This window comes from Cetorhinus maximus, chromosome 1 (genome assembly GCF_964194155.1).
Source record: "Cetorhinus maximus chromosome 1, sCetMax3.hap1.1, whole genome shotgun sequence".
Classification (NCBI taxonomy): Eukaryota; Metazoa; Chordata; class Chondrichthyes; order Lamniformes; family Cetorhinidae; genus Cetorhinus; species Cetorhinus maximus.
This window is the reverse complement of record NC_135879.1, coordinates 224,417,136-224,432,244: the sequence shown is the minus strand read 5'-3', so window position 1 is coordinate 224,432,244 and position 15,109 is coordinate 224,417,136. Positions and strand designations below refer to the sequence as shown.

The following is a 15,109-nucleotide window of genomic DNA, read 5'->3' as shown; positions in this document are numbered from 1 at the left end:
AGCCCATTTCACCATTCAATTAGATCATGGCTGATCTGTAACTTAACTTCATTGACCTTCCCTGGTAAAATGATAACATGATAGCAAAAAATGAGGCCATGCTGAAGTAAGACGCCACTTGGTGATGCAACACAACCAAAAGCTTGCAATGAATGGCCAGAAAAGTTGGGCTCCAGCCTACCTCTGCAGGGCTGCAAAGGTATGACTTGTTTTTACAGCTGTCTGGCTGTTAAGCAGCTCAGGTCATGGCTTCCAGTCACATCTGGGGAGGATGTTCCACCTCTGAGAGCTGCCAGCATATCAGATGGCCAGCAGCTCTCCAGTGCCACCATGAGGGGTGGCCACTGCTGGCACTACAAAGAGTCCCTCACGAAGAGCAGCATGTAGGCCAGACTGGGGCGGTTTCACCAGGTCCGGTCAGCCAGGCCCTGGCAAGGGGAATGGGGAATCGTGATCGGGAGGCTGGGGAGGGGGAAGCAAGTGGGGGCGGTGATCACCATTGGGTGGGCGGGGGGAGGGGGAATCTCTGTTGGACAGTGCCCAAACAGGAGAGTCCCCCACCCCCGCAAGCCGCAAGCCTACACCCACGCCACCAAGGGTTAGCCGGCAGCCTGACCACGTGTTGGGCACCCCTCCATGGATGGTAACATACCTGCAGAGGTGGGAGGTGGCCCTTCGGTGACTATTAATTGGTCACTTAAGGCCTCAATTGGCCCAAGGGCAAAAGGGCTGCCTGCCACCTAACCCTCCACTGGTAAAATCCCAGCGGAGGCAGGTAGGCAACAGGCGTGGTGCCCCTGCCTGGCCACCTGATTTTACACCCACCTTCATCTTCCCGTCCACTCGTGGGGGCAGGGAAATTTCCGATCAATGTTTCTGGGCGATAAGTCATTGGAACACGTGACTGAAATTTGACATAAAAACAGAAGACGCTGGAAAAGGCTCAGTAGGTCAGGCAGCATCATCGGTGGAGCGAGAAACAGAGTTAACACTTCAGGTTGATGACCTTTCACCAGGGCGAGATGATATTGGAGAACAAACTGTTGTTAAGTAAGTGCACAGTCAGGGGGAAGGGAAGGGGCAGAAGGTGGAAGGAATGGAGGGAGGAAGGAATGAAAAGGGGAAAGTCTGTGATAGGGCGGAGGACAGGAATGATTCATGGACAAGCCAGCTGCCTGCCCCAAGGAGAGTTCTGCAGCATTTCCTGTTTCCATTTCAGGTTTCCAACATCCGCAAGTATTTTGTTTTTCTGTGGTTGGTTGTTGGATTCCCAGAACTCGGGGAGACGAGGGCAGTGCCGGGGTGTGGCAGAATGCCAAGCAGGGAATGGCTGCACTAGCACGTTTGCCACAAACCAGGAAGCAAGTCACCTAAACAACCCCTTCTCCCCATCCTGCCCCCACCTTTCCCCCAACCCACCCCCAGCTGCTGAGGAACAGAAACATAAAGGAAATGCAGTATCACTGTAAAGGTGGTGGTGGTGGAGGGGGTAGGGGCAGGGTGGGCGAGGGCCATGATGGTTAGACCACACCCAGTTTCAAAAAGTAAAAATGTGGAGGCCAAATTTTGGATTCAATCATACCATGACAGACATTGCGCTAAAATGAAAAACAAAACACACGGGTGGCTGAGAATCTAACAGACAAATAGGTTTAGACAAAACATGTAAATGGTCCCACTTATACATCAATATGAAGTGTACAGTCATTCGCACAGATTATATTTCGGTCGATTCTATCCGTTCGAGCCGGGATGGCGTCCATTGCTTGATCTCGTCGGCTGTGGGAGAATTGGCCTTTGAGCTTATCTCGTCAAGTTTGCTTTCTAGTGCCTGGTTCTTCTGGTACATTTCCACATAGTTCAACTGCAGCTGTTTCTGATATTTGATGACTTTCTCCTTCTCCTCCTGCCACGTCTGCCTCTCCTCCTCAAAGTGGGTGGCCTGCTGCTCGTGCTGCTGTCGCTCGAGCCTCAGCTCCCCCTGCAGCCGCTCGATCTGCTTCTTCAAGGTCTTCACCGCGTCCTCGTTCTGCCTCTGCATTTTCGCCTCGTCGCTCTCGCAGGCCAGCTGGTCCCTTGGTTCCTCGGGCGGCTCCTCACTGCACCAGTTCTGGCGGCCCGCAGTGGCCAGGGCCTGCTTTAACCCTGAAATTTCCGTTTCGTTCTGGCCTAGCTTTTCCCTCAAGAGCTGGGCCTCGCTGGTTTTCCTCTGCAGCTCGTTCTCACACACCTCCAGCTCTATGCCCTTGGCGTTGACGGAGTCCTTCAGCGTGAGGACCTGCTCTTCTTTGGCCCTCAGCGCTGATGTTGCCTCCTTTAATTGTGTCCTTAATGCCACTATCTCATTCAGTTTCTGGGCCACGTCTGCTTGCGAATCCTTCATCTGCTGCTTCATTAAGGAGATCTCACCAGCCTTCTGGCATACCTGAGGCAAATAAAGAGAGCGTGAGAAAAATGGCATCTTGAGCATCCTCGATTTTAATCGCTCCACCATTGGCAGCCGTGCCTTCAGCTGCCTGGGCCCTTGGCCCTGGAATTCCCTTCCAAAACCTCGCCACCTCTCTTCTGTAAGATGCTCCTTAAAACCTACCCCTTTGATCAAAGATTTTGGTCATCTGCCCTAATGTCTCCTTATGCAACTCTTTATCAAATTTTGCATCATGACACTCTTGCGAAGTGCCTTGGGACATTTAATTATATTAGAGTTGTTATATTGATAAAAGGTGTTGTTATTTGAGATCAGAGGAGTAAGACAAACAGAAGTGTAACAAAAAGTCATTTTGTTACGCTTACATCATGGTCAAAAGCCTCGATATTGGCTCTCATTATGTCTTTGAGGTCATATTGACAAATAAAAAAAGCATCCGTTTAACTCCTAAAGTTTTGCATATCAATGATGCTCACAATGCAGGCCAAACCATTTCCAATGACGGAGTGGCAGAGGAAACTTTTTTTTTTTACACAGGGGTTTGGTATAATCTGGAACACACTGCCTAGAAGGATGATGGAACCAAATTCTAACTTTCAAAAAGGGAATTGGATAAATACTGGAAAAAAGAAAATTTTCTTGGGCTAGAGCAGGATAAACTGGATAGCTCTTTCAAAGAGCCGGGACAGGCACGATGGGCCGAATGAGCTCCTTCTGCGCTGTAAGATTCTATGATCTCCGATAAAAACAGTCATTAAATAAAACGCCAGTGACTTGAAATTATTTTTCACACCTTGGCCTGACAGAAAGTGATGTCAGTGTGCTGACTTATTGGCCAGAATTTTTCCGTCGGCGAGTTGGGGGCGGGGCCCGCTCGCCGACGCGAAAATGATGCGGGATGACATCAGGAGGAACCCCCAACATCATCCCATCCCATTTAAGTATTCAGGAAGGCGGGCGGACAGCGAAATCAGCTGTCCGTCCGCCGACCTGTCAATGGCCAATTGAGACCATTGACAGGATAATGAAGCCAATTAAAGGCCCTGCCCGTCCAACCTTAAGGCTGGCGGGCAGGCCAGGGGCCCCGGCGGGTTTCTGGAAAAACATGAAACCTCGTCCACTTGGCGGGATGAGGTTTCATGTCTGTTTTAAAAAACTTTAATAAACTTTATGTGATATTTATTAACATGTCCCATCTCGTGTGACATTGTCACATGAGGGGGGCATGTTAATAATTTTTTTATTTTTCTATTTTTTAAGTTTATAAAACTTCCAGTGCTCTCCCTGAAACAGCACTTAGTCTCAGGAAGCAGTGCACTCTTTTGTGCGCATGCACGAAAGAGTGCACTTTGACAGATGGGGAATCCCATCATATAAATAGGTCGCGTAGGGCTTCCTGTCGGGTGGCCCACCCACTCAAAATGGTGGCGAGGCCCGTTTCGGCGGTGGCGATCGGCTGCCCGCCTGCCGCCGAGCCGGTGGGGCCCGCCCGCCCGCCCATCAAGGGCAGAATTCTGCCCACTATGCGGTAAGCCATTTTGAAGATAACCTGAGATGCGTTAATAGTACCCCCATTGGTATAAACAGAACAAAGCACATGGCAGCTGGCCCACACATACCCAGGAGCTGCTAGCAGTCTGACCTATACCTTTATTACAGAGAAGGCTCTCAAACTAATTCTGCATCGCTAAGCTCTTATTAATACTGACCTATTTATATGACAAGGAGAAGGTGTGGGAGAAGGCCATTCAGCCCCTCGAGCCTGCTCCACCATTCAATGAGATCAAGGCTGATCTGCGTTTTAACTCCATCCACCTACCTTGGTCCACTTATCCATTTATATCTTGTCTAGCTCAAGGGGCTGAATGGCCTTCTCCTATACCTTCTCCTTGTCATATAAATAGGTCAGTATTAATTAGAGCTCAGTGTTGCAGAATTAGTTTGAGAGCCTTCTCTGTAATAAAGGTATAGGTCAGGCTGCTAGCAGCTCCTGGGTATGTGTGGGCCAGCTGCCATGTGCTTTGTTCTGTTTATACCAATGGAGGGGGCCATCAGGTCTAGCAAAAATCTCTCAATAAAAAAAAGGAAAACTCACATTTACATAGCACTTTGAAGTGGCAGTGCAGGAAACGCAGCAGTTAATTTGCTCACAGCAAACTCCCACAAACAGCAATGTGATCATGACCAGGTAATTTGCCTCTGTGATGTGATTAAGGGGAGGGATAAAAATTGGTCAGGGCACTGGAATAATGCCTCCAGAAAGGTCATCGACCTATTAACTATGTTTCTCTCTCCACAGACACTGTCAGGCCTGCTGTATATCTCCAGCATTTGCTGTTTTCATCTCAGTTTTTCAGCGTGTGCAGTATTTCGCATTTGTATGGAGAGTGTATATAGTGTGAATCCTAAGGCATCACTGTTGTCTGGGGGCAGGTTGGATGGACCAGAGGGAGTTTTTCCTGTTCCCTCACTGTTCACATGTTTATAAGATCATGTTTGGCAAAAGGCAGAGAGGAGAAAAGAACCATGGGTAGCTGCCGCATAAAGTGTCCCTGAAGGTGGCCGAACAGGTAGATAAGGTGGTCAAGAAGGCATACGGGATGCTTGAATAAAAGCAAAATACTGCCGAAGCTGGAAATCTGAAATAAAAACAGAAAGTGCCAGAAATACTCAGGAGGTCTGGCAGCATCTGTGGAGTGAGAAACAGAGTGAATGTTCTGAGTAGAGTATGACTTCTTCTCTGTCTCCAGTAGGAGGTGCTACACACAGTTTGTCCAGAAATTAATAGAGGGCTCAGCAACTCCCAATTAACATATTCAAGGGGCCTAATGACCGTTTCACTAGACCAAGCATTGCACTCAAAAATAGGACAGGAGTCACGTGGTTATGAGTAACTCAGCAAAACTTGTGGGGTAATTGACGCTGAAAGCTCATTCAAACACCCAGCAATAGCTGAAAGCATGTATGAATTATAAAGTCACTTATGTCAGTCCTAATATTCTTGCTTAACAGGAAAAGTTCTGCTTCTTTCAAGGTTAAAGTTATTTTTGTAACTGTGCTAGAGGACAATAAGTATCTCCCAATGATCTATTCTTGCCTCCCACCCATTTGTCACCTACTTGCTACCCCTTGGCAACAGCATTAGTTTTCACATGTATGTTGTCAAACCCAACTGTAGCCGCACCACCACCTCTCTCGTCCCCTCCACTGCTTATCCAGCATCCTGTACTACATGAGCAGAAATTTCCTCCAATTGAATATCAGGAAGACTGAATCCATCGTCTCTTGTCCCCATTCCAAATGTTGTTTCCAAGCTACTGACTCTATGCCTCTCCCTGGCAACAGTCTTGAGACTAAACCACTCTGTTCTCAACCTTGGTGCCACATCTGAAGGTGAGCTTCTGACCACATAGCTCTGCCATCACTAAGTCCCCCTATTTCCACCTCTGTAACATCGACCAACTTCACACCCCCATCTCAGCTCATCTGCGGCTAAAATCTTCATTCCTGCCTTTGTTACCTTAAGACTTGACTAATCCAATATGTTTTATTCTGGACCCCCACATTTTAATCCTCTGTAAACTTGGTGTGATCCAAAACCTTGCTGTCAAATTCACCACTTACCCTTGTGCTCACTGACTTACAAGCAGCTGAGGAACTCCTGCAGTGAAGTCATGGAGTTGAGATGATTGGTCTCCAACAACCACAACCAGCTCTGTGCTCATCATGACTCTAACCAGTGGCGAGTTCTCAACGCCCCCCCCACCATTGACTTTGATTTTGCCAGGGCTCCTCGATGCCACACTCAGTCAAATGCTGCCGTGAAGTCGAGGGTGGATGCTCTCTCCTCACTTCTGGAACTCAGCTCTCTTTTCCATGTTACAGACCAAGGCTGTAATGAGGTCAGGAACTGAGTGACCCTGGCAAAACCTAAACTGAGTGTCAGTGAGCAGGTTGTTTCTGAGTAAGTGCCGCTTGATAGCACTGTTGGAAATACATTGCATCATTTTACTGATGATCAAGATGGGACTGATGGTGTGGTAATTGGTTGGATTGGATTTGTCCAGCCTATTGTGGACAGGGCATGTCTTGGCATTTTTACACATGGCCGGATAGATGCCAGTGTTGTAGCTGTACTGGAACAGCTTGGCTAGGGACACAGCTAGTTCTGGAGCACAAGTCTTCAGTACTATTGCTGGAATGATGTCAGGGCAAATAGCCTTTGCAGTATCCAATGCCTTCAGATGTTTCTTGATATCACGTGGAGTCAATCAAATTGGCTGCAGAATGGCATTTGTGACCTTGGGGCCTCAGGAGGCCACCGAAATGGATCACCAATTCTGCCTTTCTGACTGAAGTTGGTAGCAAAGTTTGCACTGGCATGTTGGGCTCTGCCATCGTTGAGGATGGGGGCATTTATGGAGCCTCCTCTGGTTAGTCGTTAAATTGTCCACCACCATTCATGACTGGATGTGACAGGACTGCAGAACTTTAATCTGATCCGTTGGCTGTGGGATCACTTAGCTCTGTCTATCACTTGCTTCTGTTGTTTTGCATGTTGCTAATGTCTTAACTTGTAGCAAGTCCTGTTCCCCCATTGCCTCTGTACTTGCTGACTTATGAGGCATCAGTCAAGAAACTTCTTGATTTTAAATTTCTCATTCTTGTTTTCAAATCTGTCCATGACCTTGTCCCTCCCTACCCCTGTGATCTACTCCAACTCCACAACCCTCTGGGATGTCTGCACTCCTCTAATTCTGGCCTCTTGTGCATTCCCAATAATAAGTGTTCCACCTTGGCGGCTGTGCCTTCAGCTGTATAGGCCCTAAGTTCTGGAATACCGTCACTACACCTCTCTGCTTCTCCACTTCGTTTTCCTCCTTTAAGACTCTTCTTAAGCCAACCTCTTTGATTAAGCTTTTGGTCATCTGACCTAATATCTCCTCATGTGGCTCAGTGTCATATTTTGTTTTATAATGTCTCTGTGAAGTTGCCTTGGGAAGTTTCATTATGTTAAAGGCCCTATAGAAGTTGTGTTGTTTGTTAAGTAGGGCATCAAGGGACATGGAGCTAAGGCAGGTAAATGGTATAGGTCTAATTGAGTGGCAGAGCAGGCCCGGAAGGTTAAATGGACTAACTCTTGCTCTTACAGGCCCACAATGTGTTTTGACATTGACTGGTGGAGACTACATGGCCTATGTAACAGTGCCATATGCAAAGCATTCTCGGTTACTAATATGGTATCAGGAGGAATCAGAGAGTAGAGCACTTGCAGAGACCCAGTGGTTGGCTCTTTCAGCTGTGAACTGTCCTCTGTGGGGGCAACATTCAGAGTGAGTGAACATAAAGTGGGAAGTCACTGGAATCATAACGGGACTTTAATGATAACTGTCCCTTACCTCCCATTTGGTCTCTTCAAGTCTGGGCAGAAGTTCGGATTGCTCTTTCTTAAAAGTCATGCATTTTTTCTCCAGCTCTTCTCGCTGTTGCAGCAACTGTCCAATATCCTCCTGCAGTTTCTTCTTCTCTTGTTGGAGCTTGAAGATCTGAAGCTGTAAGGCCTGCTGGGCTCTCTGTGCCTTCTTGGACACCTGCTGGAGCTTGTTTGCAAAATTCTGCTTCAGGTCCTCCATCTCACGCTCCCATATCTTCTGCTTCTCCTCAAAGACTTGCACTATGGCCGCTTCACTCTTGTCCAAGCTTCTTCTCATCTGGAGAACTTCCTGTTCCTTCTCCCATAACCGGTCTTCAAGGTCCTGAATGATATCATCGTTAGACGGTGAGTGATATGTTAGTGTTTCCTGCATATGATTAAGTTTGTTGAATGACGCTACGCTTTTACTGGAAGAACGTCCACTATCGGAGGTAGATATTCCATTGTAGCCCAGCATTCCCCTCTCTCCGTATGAAGTTCCTAGACGGTTGATGTGGCTTGTAGACGCACTCATTGGCCCAATGTGCTGGCTGTAACCCATTCCATAGGTAGGAAGGCTGGTCAGTGAGTTGCGGCCAGAATCAGACATGCCTCCGCCATGGTTTATAGTCCTACTGTGGCCTGCCTTGTCCAACCCAGCTCTCCCGCCTGAAGGGCTGTTGCTACTGGTATGATGAGCATTAAGGCTTTTCCTGCTGTCTATAATTCCATTGCTTTGTGGTGGGCAGAGGTTCTGCATGGAGTGGAAGTTTTTGGGGACAACTGGCTTGAAAGCTGAGGGCCTAATCAATGACTCGCTGTTCTGTAGAGGAAGGAGAGATGCATCATTACTTTTCATCATGACTGATTGAAACCGTTCACGTTAACGCATCACGATCCAACACCACTGACATTTTGTTTGCATTTACACTGTAAGACCATTTTTGTAAATTGCATTGCTGGTGTACAGCCTCATCCATCAGGAGCAGAAACTGCCAAACTTAACCCTAATGAACAGGAAACCACAGGACTGGCCAGGCTCCTTGCTGATACCACAATGCTATCATCAATTCTAGCATCATTGTGAAGTAAGGTCCCCTTTGCACCAATGCTAAACTCCTGGAGTAGATATGCAGAGTGAAGATCTGACCGGACTCTGGAACGAAGTGAAGCAAGACTCTGCTTTGCTCCAGATTCAGGTTGGATCCTGTCTGGATTCAGGTTGAACTTGTACCTTAACTGAGCCAGGAAAATGCTCCTACTTTCCTCATTGTGCCTTCAAATAATGAGGGAAAGGACTGTTCAGTCAGACATGTCACTCCACCCAATGGAGAAAACGAAAAAGAAAACAATCACCAACCAACAGCTCAAAACGTTCCTGAATCTGATTCTGATGGGATGTGAAGGACAGGGATTAGACCAAAGGTGCAGAGGCTGAGGGTTCTTATAATGTAAACTGTAACTGTCGCATAGTAGTACTTACAAGATGCACTGCAGCAACTCAGCAAGCTTCCTTCAACAGTACTTTCCAAACCCCCAACCTTAATGTTCATCTAGAAGGCCAAAAGCAGCAGATGCTTGGGAATACCAACATCTGCAAGTTCCCCTCCAAATCACACACCATCCTTACTTCGAACTATACCGCCGTTAAAAAAAAAGTGCAGAGGGCAGCTTTCAATGAGCTAACATAGGCATGATGGGCTGAACGGCCGCCTCCTGCACTGTGAGATTCAGTGATTCTGAGTGTCCTTTACATCAAAGCTTTACCTGAAACTGTTCCTTTACTCACATCCTTAACATGCATTTGGTGCATACAGAAAACTCCTGTATAATAAAGCTGCCTGCAGTGCGTGCCTGCCATCACAAATGTGGTTGTTGACAGTTCGATACTACTGCATCCTAAGATAAACATAACCACTTCTCAGTCTAGAATGGAGATATAAAAATACATGGTGGCCATGCAAGCTGGCGTGCTCTATCTAGGCGTGAGGAAAAAGATCTCATGCAGAGGAAGAGAGTCCAGGGATGGAGAATTAGGTTGTGGCAGCAGCCAGTTTTGGTTTTGTGATGAACCTCTGCTCATTTACCTATTTGTCGTATATCTCACTTAATGTCAATAAAACACCATCTCAAAGTTCTGTACTAGACCACTCCTCCTCCTGTAAGTTAGGTGTGAATGGTGCTCATTAAAGACATAAAAGAAAAAATAACTTGCATTTATATAGTGTCTGTCACAACCTCAGGACAGCACAAAGCATTTTAGGGTCAATGAAGTACTAAGTGTAGCCACGTTGTAATGCAGGGAAAGACAGCAGCCAATTAGCACAAAGCAAGGTCCCAGAAACAGCAATAATGAACAGATGAGGGTTAAATATTGACCAGAACACCACGGAGATGGGTTCACTGTTTTGCTTCTGAATAGTGCCATATGGGATGTTTCACTGCCAGCTGAGGGGGAAGAGAAGGCCTCGATTTAATGTCATGTCTGAAAGCCGGCACCTTGGGCAGTGCAGCACTCCCTCGGTGCTGCACTAAAGTGCCAGCCTATATCACATGCTCAAGCCCCTGCAGTGGAACTTAGACCCACTGTCTTCTGACTAAGAGGCAAAAGTCCCACCACTGAGTCAAAGGCTGACATCAAGACAACACTGTAGCCCCTCTTTCCTCTAACTCTTGATGTGTATGAGGGCGCAAAGCCAGCAAGAAATGTACAAGTTACCATTTGCCTATTTTCTGTGACTAAGGAGCAATGTACCAATGCACAGACTCTTGGGATCCCAGTGCCCTCCTGTAGCTGTTTAAACACTGAATGATTAATACCCTTCATCAACCGCAACAGTTTCAGCTAAACTTAGTACAAAATCTCCCAGGAGATGGTGCTGCTTCCATCTATTTGATGGTTGACAGCTCTGATGATTTTAAAAAAGATGTCTTGAATATAAAATTTATACAGTTCAAGTATGAGCTGCTTGCTTAAACTGAAACCACACAGGAATTTAATGTGCACTTGGAATTCTCATCTTAATTTGAATTTCTGTCAAGTCAAATTTAGTTCACAGATATTTAAAACATTAGAACTTTGACTCAGATTTGAGTAATGCTTGTATTTTATGAAGGCTTTGTAATGAACTGTATTACAGAGCTTCCAAACCTAATGATATGACCTTTGTGCATCCACATTTTCTGCACTGTTTAAAAAGTTCTCTCATCCCCTCCCCTGCTTAACCCTTTCTGTTTCTGTACATTGTGTGATAGGACCAAGTGACCTCTTTCCAGGTGAGTTCTCAGCCCTGGCAGTTCTTCAGTTGACCATTTGGAAGGGCACACGAGCAGTCCAAGGGTGACTCAATCCAGCATATTTCCCACCCTCCAGACTGATCCTAATCTGTGTCCATTTATGGTCACACAACCACATGAGGCACGGTGACAGTTGTGGTTCACTGGTTCCATTTTAATTCTAACCAGAGTGTTACTGGCAATGGTTTCTCTTCCTGCTCCTGCAATATTACCTTTAGTGTCTCCCAAGGATTTACACTTGGCCCTCTCCTATTTCTTATAAACACGTTGCCCCTGCCTATTTCCACTTCCACAACACCAACTTTGTCCCTGCCTTAGCTCATCTGCTGCTGAAACCCTTATCTGTAACTTTGTTACCTCTGGACTTAACTGAATGGTTTCCTGCACATGTCCTTAATTGCAATAAGTCCCATTCACCCAGCACCCCTGTGCCTACTGACTCAATGACCCTACATTGGCTTCCAGTCAAGCAACAGTTTGATTTTGAAATTCTCATCCTTTGTTTTCAAAATCCTCCATAGGTTTGCCCCTTCTCATCTCTGTAAACTCCTCAAGCCTGACAAACCTCTGAGATATCTGTGCTCCTCTAATTCTGGTCTCTTGAGCATCTCCGATTTTAATTTTTCCACGATTGGTGGTTGTACCTTTGGCTGCAGAAGCCTTTCGCTCTGGATTTCCCTCCCTAAATCTCTCCCTCCCTTTTACCCTTTAAGACGCTGCTTAAAACCTGCTTCTTTGACCAAGCTTTTGACCATCTGCCCTAATATTGCCTTACATGACTCGGTGTCTAATTTTGTTTTATAGCAGTCCTGTGGAGTGCCTTAAGGCATTTATGATGTTGAAGGCAGTTTATCAGTTGTTGTTATTGTGGTTTTCCAAGGAAATCTGCTGTCCTTGCCCAGTCTGACCTACATGTCACTCCAGACCCACAGCAATGTGGTTGACTCTTACTGCCCTCTGAAATGGCCTAGCAAGCCACTATGGAAAAGTCAAATAAAAATTAAACTCGACGGACCTCCTGGAATTGACTTAGGCACTGGATACTCCTTCACCGTCGCTGGATCAACGTCAGTTAACTCCCTCCCTAACAGCACTCTAATTTTACCTACACCGCATGCACTGCAGCAGTTTAAGAAGGTGGCTCACTACCACCTTCTGAAGCGTGATTAGGGATGGACAATAATCCCTAGAATGAAGACAAAAAAAAATGTTAAAAAAAGGTCCCATGGCACTATTCTGAAGAAGGGCAGGGGAGTCCTCCCCATCCTCCTGTAAACCAATCTCTACTCCTCACCCAGCATCCCCAAAAGAGATTAACCGCTCATTATCACATTGCTGCGGGAGCTTGCTGTGCGCAAATTGGCTGCCATATTTCCGACATCACACCAATGACCACACAAAAATGCTTCATTGGCTGCAAGGTGCTTTGGGAGGTGAAGCCGGCACTTTATAAATTATTTCTTTTCTGCCATCTAACCATTTGGCATGGTATGCCAGAATGCCAGTTTTTTTGCAGATTTGATTTAAAAGCTCTGTTGGTGGGATTTCCCTCTCCACTCCCACCCGCACCTCTGTAAAGACAATGATTGGTTGACGCATCGGCTACAATTCAAATTATCAGTTATCCAAGCTAGCTAGTTAATTACACTGGCACTTGATTAATTAATTATGCTGTACATTGGTTTGTGCTGAATTAATATCGCTCAGCTTAACACAAACCTGGAAATCGTCCAAAGATCTTCTTCATTCAAACAGCGATGGACTCTTGTTATAAAAGCTGTCAGATTCTCTGCTGAATTTATCAGCTCTGCAGTTATTTCCTTCACACTGTAGGCAGCCTTTCAGACTGGCAAATCACCAGAGCCACACACGATTAACTTTAAGCTCACATGCTGGGTGGGAAACCCACAGGTTCGTGTGGAATGTCTGTCTTACACCTTGCACAAGATTATTCTCCTTTGAGTATAACCGAGAGTGAAACCGGGTGGGGTTTACAGCCAGCATTGCACCCCATCCATACAGGGAGGTTAGATTAAAATCTCACCCACCATCTCTGCTTTGCTCGTCTATTCCCTCTCTTCTATCACTGGCTTGCTCTCACACGCAGCAATTTCTCCTGACTAGACAGAGCAAATGAAAAAAAAAAATGAATTTAAAGAAACATTTTGATGCAATTGCCCTGGTGCATAAGGAACAAAATGAACTTATCTTAATTTGGTAAAACACCCCAAGGTGTTTCACAGGAACATCATCAAACAAAACTTGACACCAGGTCACAGAAAGGCAGATGACCAAAAGCTTGGTCAAAGCGATTTTAAGGAGTGATCTTAAAGGAGGAAAGTGAGGTAGAGAGATGTGCACTGTGGATTGCATAGTATTTCATCCATTCTCCTCAGTTCCAGGAGATGCACCTTACAAGTGATATGTACAGGATAGAGTGGGAGGGTGTTTGATAGCTGTATTTTTATTTGCTGTCCCTGCTTTCAGTTTTAAGACTTTTTCTAATGATGGCAACACCAACGTTCTATAGGAACTCCAACGCTTGTCTTTGTTTTTTCTGGATTCACTGCATGGTTACCAGGGAGTCGGAGGTATTATCATCACTATGTTTACCATAGGAACGAGCCTCCAGTTCTGGTAATTAGATCATAAGCCACTTCAGATTGTAGATAATCATCAAACAATGAACCTTTGGATGATTTGTATTCAATGGCATAATTGACAATTAATAACCTCATCCAAACTATTCATTAAATGCTGTTAAACTTGTCAGGCAAGAGGTATTCCAAATGCTGCATTCCATACATAATGTGGGTTGCATACTTTCCTTGCCTAATAATAAAACAACTAAATTAACACAGCTCTTTCTGTGGCTATTGGGAGGAGCTTGCTGAGTGTCTTAATAGTGAAACTGGGAAAACATATGATTCATTATCACTCCCACTCAGGGCTGACAACTTCAATTAAAGATATTCCAGGACGTTGCATCACATGACCTCCCACCAGGTCAAACAACCTTTTAACTCCATCTCCAATATTTATGCAACCAATACACAAGTGTTTTTTTTTTAAAAAAAAGGGAAGGAAATCACAATGGATTTTAGTGCACCTATGATTTTTCCTCCTGGGCTGCTTATAGCAGTGTCCAGATTAATCTTTCATTCTTGGGAGACTCCAGGATAATCCCAGAGCGTTGGCAACGCTATTCCCAACGGTGACAATGGATCGGACATTGTACTGGGGCAGGACTGAGTTCCCAATATGAGGTCCTGGTCATTAAAGCTCTATGACAGGACTATAAAGATGAACCTTTAGCTTGCTTCCAATTCTACTTCATTCACATCCCATTAAACTACTTATTAATAATGCATGTGAAAGGGTGATTGGTCCATTAAAACCCTTCCTCCCCGCAGGCCGTGTGCGATCGTTAGTGAAACTGTTGGGCTTTTACAATGTTTGTTAGAGAAGGAAATGTGCCTTCCTTACCCAATCTGGTCTATATGTGACTTTAGATACGCAGCAACATAGTTGCCCTCCCAAATGGCCTGGCAAGTACCAGCAAACTGCTACAAAAAAGGCACTTGCACAGACTGCTGTGGTTCATGAAGACAGCTAACCACCATCTGTTCGTGGGCATTGGGGTGAGCAATAAATGCTGGCCTTGCCAGCGATCCTTTGAATGAATATGAAGGGAAAATCTGAAACAGCCTGCTTGTGAAAGTAATAATAGCACACAATGGTAGCAAACGCAAGAGGAAACTGGACAGGATACTGGGCAGGGAAATGGATGAGCATTATAAGAGAGTAGTATGAAGCACATTTTAAACTTTGTGAATGGCCAAATGGACCACAATGGCCTCTTCTGAGGCTGTATCATATGTCTGTAGATTAAGAAAAAGTCATTTGCCCATCCTTTCATAGATGCTGTTCATATCACATAAAACCTATCCTATCATAGGTTCATCCCATCC

At 45.6% G+C, this 15,109-nt stretch overlaps 1 protein-coding gene across 4 annotated transcripts in view; it reads right to left on the bottom strand.

The window, feature by feature from the left end:
- Positions 1-577: 577 nt before the first annotated feature.
- Positions 578-15,109, bottom strand: part of lzts3a (leucine zipper, putative tumor suppressor family member 3a) — a 55,334-nt gene continuing 40,802 nt past the window's right edge. For all 4 annotated transcript variants that reach the window (XM_078553970.1, XM_078553955.1, XM_078553946.1 and 1 more), the window contains exons 3-4: positions 7,828-8,664; positions 578-2,425 (exon numbers count right to left, since the gene is read on the bottom strand). In XM_078553970.1, coding sequence (XP_078410096.1) covers positions 1,718-2,425; positions 7,828-8,664 — 1,545 coding nt within the window. In that variant the 3' untranslated portion in view covers positions 578-1,717. The remainder of the gene's footprint in view (positions 2,426-7,827; positions 8,665-15,109) is intronic.